This window comes from Octodon degus, unplaced genomic scaffold, assembly GCF_000260255.1.
Source record: "Octodon degus isolate 3935 unplaced genomic scaffold, OctDeg1.0 scaffold00101, whole genome shotgun sequence".
Classification (NCBI taxonomy): Eukaryota; Metazoa; Chordata; class Mammalia; order Rodentia; family Octodontidae; genus Octodon; species Octodon degus.
In genome coordinates this window covers 147,357-154,729 of record NW_004524677.1, presented here as the reverse complement: position 1 = coordinate 154,729, position 7,373 = coordinate 147,357, and the positions used below count along the sequence as shown (strand labels likewise).

Below are 7,373 nucleotides of genomic sequence, written 5' to 3'. Positions count from 1 at the left end.
TAACAATAAATGCTGGCCAGGAGTGGGGGAAAACAAGTCTTCTGTATTGCTGGTGGCAAGGTAAACTAGTACAGCCGCTGTGGAAATCAGTATAGAGATTCCTCAAAAAACTAACAGTGGATATCGCATTTGATTAAGCTGCCTCCTCTTCTAGATATCTTCCCAAAAGAGTTCAATAAAAGTCATTATATTCCAGGGATGCTTGCACCATGTTTACAGCAGCGCAGTTCATAGTAGCTAGATCTTGAAACAGTGTTTATCTCTGTGAACACACAAATGAATGAAGAAAATGTGATTTATATGCGGTGGAATAGTACTCTGCCATAAAGATATTTGTGCCAAGATGGCTGCTGCTTGAAAACGTAATGCCAAGAGAAGGAAGTCAACCCCACAAGCTTAAGTGGCTTGTAGTTTCTCCCACATTGCTCCATTTGCATACATGTATAAATACATAAAGAATGAAACAAGAGGAAGAAAATGTTAGCAGGTAAAGCGAAGTTCTAGTCACTCCCCAAATTCTCTATTCTTTTGTTTCAGAAATATTTCGATATATATTCTAACTTGTCTCATTTAAACTTCTCATTTTTCCTAGTTCTTTGAAAAGGTTTTGCATTCTTACCTGTTCCTAAGTGTCTTTTTTGTTTTATGACTTGAAATCTGAGAATCATTTTGGCCTTTCTTTTAAAAGTACAGTACACAGTGTGTGAACTCTTCCTGTTGTCTATTTTGTTGTGAAATTTGTTGTAGAAGAAGGGTAGTTTTTAGTATAGTCTTTAGTAATATCTACTTGTATCACATTCAAATTTAAAGTAGGGTGTATCTTCAAATTTTAAAAAATTATTCCAATAAACAACACATAGCCATTAACTTCCCTGAAGATACCACCACAACCAGCAGCCCAACTTTGAAAACGCTCATTCCATCATTTTGTTGGCACTTTTGGAAGCAGTTCTAGAAGTCCGCCATTGTGACTTGTCTTTAAGAGTTGTGATCAAAAATACAGTGACTGAGACTATTGAGTGTCTACCTAATATCGACATCAGGTGTGACAGACATTGAGAGTGGACTTCCCAGACTGCTTGGGAAGGTGGCCAGCACCCAGGGATGCATGTGTGTGAAGCAAGGAGTATTTGGAGAAGGATGAGTGAGGACATGTGTCATACTGCGATAATTTCTTTCTACCCTAAGCATTCACTCCAGATCGTGGTCATGCCTAAGACTCACAAGAATAACTTGCAAAGATCATCTTTCTGTGCCTTACCTGTGATTTCTCCTTTGCAGCTCGAAAGTCCAAGAAGCTGGGCAAGTTAAAAGGCCTGCACGAGGAGTCCCCCCAGCAGCAGCCGCCCCCGCCCCCGCCCCCCCAGAGCCCTGAGGAGGGCACCACGTACATCGCCCCCACAAAGGAGCCCTCGGTCAACACTGCACTGGTCCCTCAGCTGTCCACCATCTCTCGGGCCCTCACCCCATCACCCGGGATGATCCTGGAGAACATTGAGCCAGAAATTGTGTACGCGGGCTATGACAGCTCCAAACCAGACACCGCAGAAAACCTGCTCTCCACTCTGAACCGCTTGGCTGGCAAGCAGATGATTCAAGTCGTGAAGTGGGCAAAGGTACTTCCAGGTAGGACTCCTCTCTGCACAGCTCTCTCTGGGCACATAGGGGACACATGGACTATGGCCTTCACCCCTGTGAGTCCCTTTGTTATATATCCTTGCATAAGAGCTAGAAATGCACACCTTGTTGGTGTGATGTGTAGGAGAATTCTGGTGCATAGGCTCATTTCCTCGGGCAGTTTGGGGTTCAGGATTCCATTGTTACATTTCTTGTGTCAGTGACAAAAGGGGAAAATTTATCTCAAAAATACTAATAATGTAACACACTGTCTGTTGGTAAAAACATGATGCAAAACACATTAGCAGCTCAAAGCCGGGCTACTCTATGCGCAGGTCAAAAAAAATCAGGCCTGTGAGTAAGCCTGAAGGGATGCCAGCATCTCTTTTATTGAAACAAAATATTGCCACATCCCCAGCATCTTTACAATTTCCTTTGCAATTTCTACTTTTTGGTCATTTTCTATGATGCAGGATTTATTAAAAAGGCCCTGCTAATCTACAGGGGTATCGCCTAGAAGTGTTGGCACATTGTCTCCATTCATGAATCCGGAGCATTTCCCTAACTACGGTCAGGCAGCAGCCATCACACTAAGGCTTCCGAAACGCACCTCAGGTCACTGGTCCCCCCAAGTGACCTGGCCCAGCCGAAAGGCTATTGCAGCAAGAGTGGCCCGCTGTTTCTAGGAACCGAAGGAGTGCAAAGGAATAAGAAAGTGGTGAGAACATTTAAGGAGCCAGGTGCCGAAGATGCCCATTGTACTACAGAGCCTTGTTTCCAGGCACGGAGTGGAAGCGCAGGCCTGTAGTCACAGCCAGTCATGAGGCAGAGGCCGGCGGACTTGCCAGGGTGAGGTCAGCCTGGTCAGTACAGTGACTTAGTGAGACCATGTCTGAGAATCTAAAACTAAAGATTTAAAGGGCTGGCCATGTGATACAGTGGCACAACGCTTTTCTGCTGTAAGCCTTAGATTCAGTCCCTAGTACCACACCAGAAACAAAACAAAAACGTCGTCAACATCTAGTATTTTCCCAGGCTTTGGAAAGCCAGCGGTAATAGTCAGAAGGATCACATAGTCAAAAGAAATGAAATCTCGTGTAATTTTTATGAACATGCACATGTCAGCCTTAACTTAGTGTGATGAATTGGAGGGAATGGAACAAGTTTTAAGGTTAAATGGGATTTTTTCAGTCCAAGAGTTTGGACTGCGGTCTACTAGGAATCTGCCTGAATTCTCCAGTGTTGGTTTGCCTTGGCCATGCACACACGCTGAGCATGCAGGGTGAATTTAGACCAAAACTGTGGACAGGGCCAGGCATGCGGTGAGAGCTCTGTAAATGCCCGTGGGATTGATTTGCATCTATTAGAGGAAGGTGGCTGTGTGGAACTGTTTTTAAGAAGCTTCTTTCTGGAATGTACTTAAATGCTAAGTGTATTTCTGTGATTAATTGTTCTGTTCTCTAGGATTTAAAAACTTGCCTCTTGAGGACCAAATTACCCTAATCCAGTATTCTTGGATGTGTCTATCATCATTTGCCTTGAGTTGGAGATCGTACAAACATACGAACAGCCAATTTCTCTATTTTGCACCAGACCTAGTCTTTAATGAGTAAGTACCTATTAATTAGCCTCGATAAAACAAACTGCAGAATGATTTGTTACTCTTTTTTCTGTTAAATAATTTCTGAACAGATGTTCCTGTGTTAAGGCATCTAATGAAATGGGCATTTTTCAAGAGTAAAGGTGTATTGATTTTTGAGAAGGTAAAAAACACTTTTTAGAGCATATTAATGTACACACTTGTGACTCTGTGTAAATCCCACATAATTGTATGTGGGAATTGTCCCAGAAGAGAGATAATCCAGTTGGCTCTAAAAACTCAACTGGTACAAAGCCACAATTAATAGAAAACAGTCTCTTTTAGTATCTACTGCAGTTGGGAAGAAGATCTAATTCTAGGAAATGTGCATGTGCAGAAGTGCCAGCTTTTGCAAGCCCTTCATAACGGTGCTTTTGTTCACCGTATACAGCTGCTCCGTGTGTTTTCATGACAATCATAATTATCCTTCTTTTCAGTCACCAAAGAAGCCAAAACGTTATTCTGTAGTGCAACATTTTTATTTTATGATGCATTTTGAACGATTGAAAGAATTTTAATGGAATTCTCTTTGGCGATGAGTTCCTTCCTGTTTTAAGTTCTTATTTTAATAGTGTCTGTGTTCCGCATTAGCAGATTGCATTTATGTTTATATTCAATGATGCTTCTTTGTAATTGTTGGGTCAAGAAATATTTCAAAGAGAACATTGGAATGCTGCGCGTAGCCAAGTCCTACTGTAGCAGATGGTGCACTCTATAGACAGAGAAACGGAGGTTTCAGGAAAGAAGGCAGCAGGAGACGCAGTGCCAGGGACCACAGTGCTATCCCTAGTTATCTGTCTGAGAGCCCCAGTTCACTGGTTCACCTCATGTTGTGACCCAAGAGTTTCATCCTGAAGGAAGATAAGAATCTCTTTGAATCTCTAGGTGGCCCCTGTTTTGGCAACTAGACAGAAAGTTTCATTCTAGTTCTGTATAAATTTTCACCAGAAACATGAAGTGAAGCCAAATAACTGACATGCACATTTTCATTCACTTGTTTTCCTTGGTAATCAGCTGATATGTTATTAAGTAGTAAGCTGCTTTTATAAACCAAAAGAAAAAAAGTACTAAGGAGGGTTATTGCTTTTGAGAGGAGGGTTATTTGCTTTTGGGCGAAGTGAAAATCTCTTCTAGTGCCCATAGAGCACTGACAGTTGAATTTGTTTCAGCAGAAGTTCATCATGATGCATGTAATCTTTTTCAGTGTATGTATCTATCCACTTTTCATAAAATATACCATGAACATTGCCCTAAATCTTAAGCGTACAATCTGCAGCATTGATTACATTCACACGGTGATCCGTGCTTGCAGTGTTTATCCATACTGTAGCAGGTGTCCCAGGGGCATGGCCTTTGTGTAGCTGAATCACCTTCCATTACTTGTATGCAGAGCTGATCTTCATTTCCCACGCTTGTGAACGGGCCTGCGGGCTACTCTCATTTGTAACCTCAGTCGGTCCTCTCAGTCACAGGCTCATGCACTTGCTCAAAATCTGAGTCACAGAGAGCCCACATTCCAAGGGAGCTCAGATAAGGCAAGCTCGCAGGCTGCATGTAAGCCCCTCCCCTTTCTTCTTTTACCTTCTATTTAGTGCTGCTGCTCTTTGTGCATTTTTGTACTTTTCCTTGGTGATTTCCCTGTTTAAAATGGCCTTGAACATAGCACTGGGTGCTGTTTGGTGTAGCTAAACTGAAGAGAGCTGTAAGTGCCTTATGGACCAGTTCTGTGGAGGAGCAGCTTTGTTCAGGTGTGAGTTACACTGCTGCTGGCCATGAGCCTGGTGACACTAACCACGCACACATTAAGGAAGGTGACTTTGAACAGAGACACACATAAACAAGATCATCTGTGGACTAGTAGGCCACAGTGCTGTGGCCAGAGGTCAGTGCACCCTAATCCTTATTTCCCCTGGGAGGAGTGGTTCAGTATTTGCTAATTCCAGATTTGTTATGACATTCTGGAGTACACCTACTGCAAGTAAAGGCAGCTGGCTACATCTTGGTTCTGTGTTCATCTCTCAGTATCGTGTAGGTTGTCTTCATGTTTGCATAGTGTGAATAATGCTGCTGTGAGCCTTGGTATACAGGTATACCTCAGGATAGCTACTTCTGCTTTCAATTCTTTGGGACTATATTGAGTAGAATTGCTGGGCATATGATAATTTGGTGTTTTAATTTTTTGAGGAGCTGCCAGGCTATTTTCCACATGGCAGGCACAGCATTTTGCATTCCACTAGTGAAGTATAGGGTACCAGTTTCTCTACACTCTTGCCAACATTTCCTCTCCCGTAGGCAGCTATGAAGTAGTGGCTCCTTACAGCATTGAGTTGGAGTTCTCTAATGACTGTCATGGTGTCCTTTTACATGGCTATTGGCCAATGTGTGTTTTCTTTGGAGAAATGCTCGTTCAAGGCATTTGCATGTTTTTCAGTTGGATTGTCTTACTGTTCTTCAACTGAAGAAGTTATTTATGTATTTTAGGCATTAAATCCCCTTCAGACATATGATTTATAAGTTTCTTCCCATGTGTGGGTTTTCTTTTCACTCCCTTGAAAGTATCCTTCCATATACACCTTTCTTAATGTTAATGGAGTCTACCATATCCTCCTTTCTGTTGCCTCTGGTTTTCATGTCATCTATTAATTTTTAACATTTAAGTGTAGAGGGCCCAAACAAAATACATCCTTGTAAGAATCTTTTTCAACAAATGAAACATAGGCGAAAGCACCTTCTATTTGAATTTTCCAGTGACACCTCCTCAGCAAAATAAGACTCAGTTTTAGACTTTGTGAGGATCTAGCACCTAGAATTGTGCCTAAAGCATCGTATCTACTCTGTAAATATTGCTAAATAAATTGCTGAACCAATGAACCCCTTAACCTATTCATCAGTTTGAAAGGAGATGTCTCTATTTGCATTTCTAATATAAGGATAAAATTCCTGATAAAGGATTATAATGTGTATGTCCATTTTTTTCACGGACAGAGTACTGAAGTATTTAGAAAGAAGAATAAACTGTAATAGTTGATCATTTGTGGTGACCTTCAGCTTGGAAATGAAACTGCAAGTTGCTAACGATCTTATTCTTCAGCTATGTATTAGCCACATTTGAGCTGAAGGAAAAAAAAAGGCGGTAGGAAATCATAAAGGAAACATCCTTTCTGATTTTTTATTAAGCATTGGCATGAAAATATGAGTTAATAATTTTAACATGGAACTTTTCTTATTACAAACTCAAAACCTTTCCAGTATGTATTAAATGATTAAGTATTCAATTTTACCTTGAAACAATTTATTATATATTGCTACAGATCACTGCAGCTATTCAAATTTCTTACCAATTCAACACATATATTAAAACTCCCACTTACGCCTGTAATGAAAGTTTTCCAGTTTTTTTTCCCTACAATAAAGGTTCGGTATTTTTTAAGCCTTAGTTAATATTTTAAAATTAAAATTTTATTCAGTGAAAGCACACACACACACACACACACACACACACACCCCTACACCCCTACACATGCTGTGTTGAGAAGTAGCCCAATGAAAATGAGTTTGGTGATCTTTCATTCGCTGTCTTCATCATCCGGGGCTTCTGCTGTTTGGGTCCTAACCCTGTCAGAGCCAGAATGCGGAGGCCTTTGTGTCTGTCCCTGCTCTCTCTGTGAGTCAAGCAGACATCCAAGGGAGAGGGCTCAACCAGGTGAACTCCCGGCAAGGTGCGGTCAGTCCATGCTGGCCTGGTCCTCAGCAGCCGTGCGTGACAGCAGCGCCATCAGTGAAGGAGACGGTTGGGTCCTCAACCTTTTAACTGTGTGTTGTCCTGGGATGTCTGTGGTCCCTTCTGGGTCCCCCTGCTGGATCAGAGTGCCACCATTGTGCGGTAGACCCCAGTTAGGGGTTCTCTTGCCCCCACCATTGGCACAGAGCACTAGGAGCTCAGACTGAGAGCCTGATAATGCCAAGGCCGTCTCCCCTACGGAGGCCTGTTGGGGCCCTCAGAGTCCCAGTTACATCACCCAGTATCTGCCTTCTTCTCTTCCTCCATCCCTCCCCTCCCCCTTCTTCCCGCTCCCTCCTCCCCATCTCTCTCTCTCTCTCTCTCTCTCTCTCTCTC

General features: G+C 42.3%; 1 protein-coding gene across 3 annotated transcripts in view; it reads left to right on the top strand.

Moving 5' to 3' along the window:
* Positions 1-7,373, top strand: part of Nr3c2 (nuclear receptor subfamily 3 group C member 2) — a 388,454-nt gene that overhangs the window by 311,367 nt on the left and 69,714 nt on the right. For all 3 annotated transcript variants that reach the window (XM_023723691.1, XM_004638681.2, XM_023723692.1), the window contains exons 5-6: positions 1,282-1,626; positions 3,082-3,226. In XM_023723691.1, the coding sequence (XP_023579459.1) occupies positions 1,282-1,626; positions 3,082-3,226 (490 nt within the window). The remainder of the gene's footprint in view (positions 1-1,281; positions 1,627-3,081; positions 3,227-7,373) is intronic.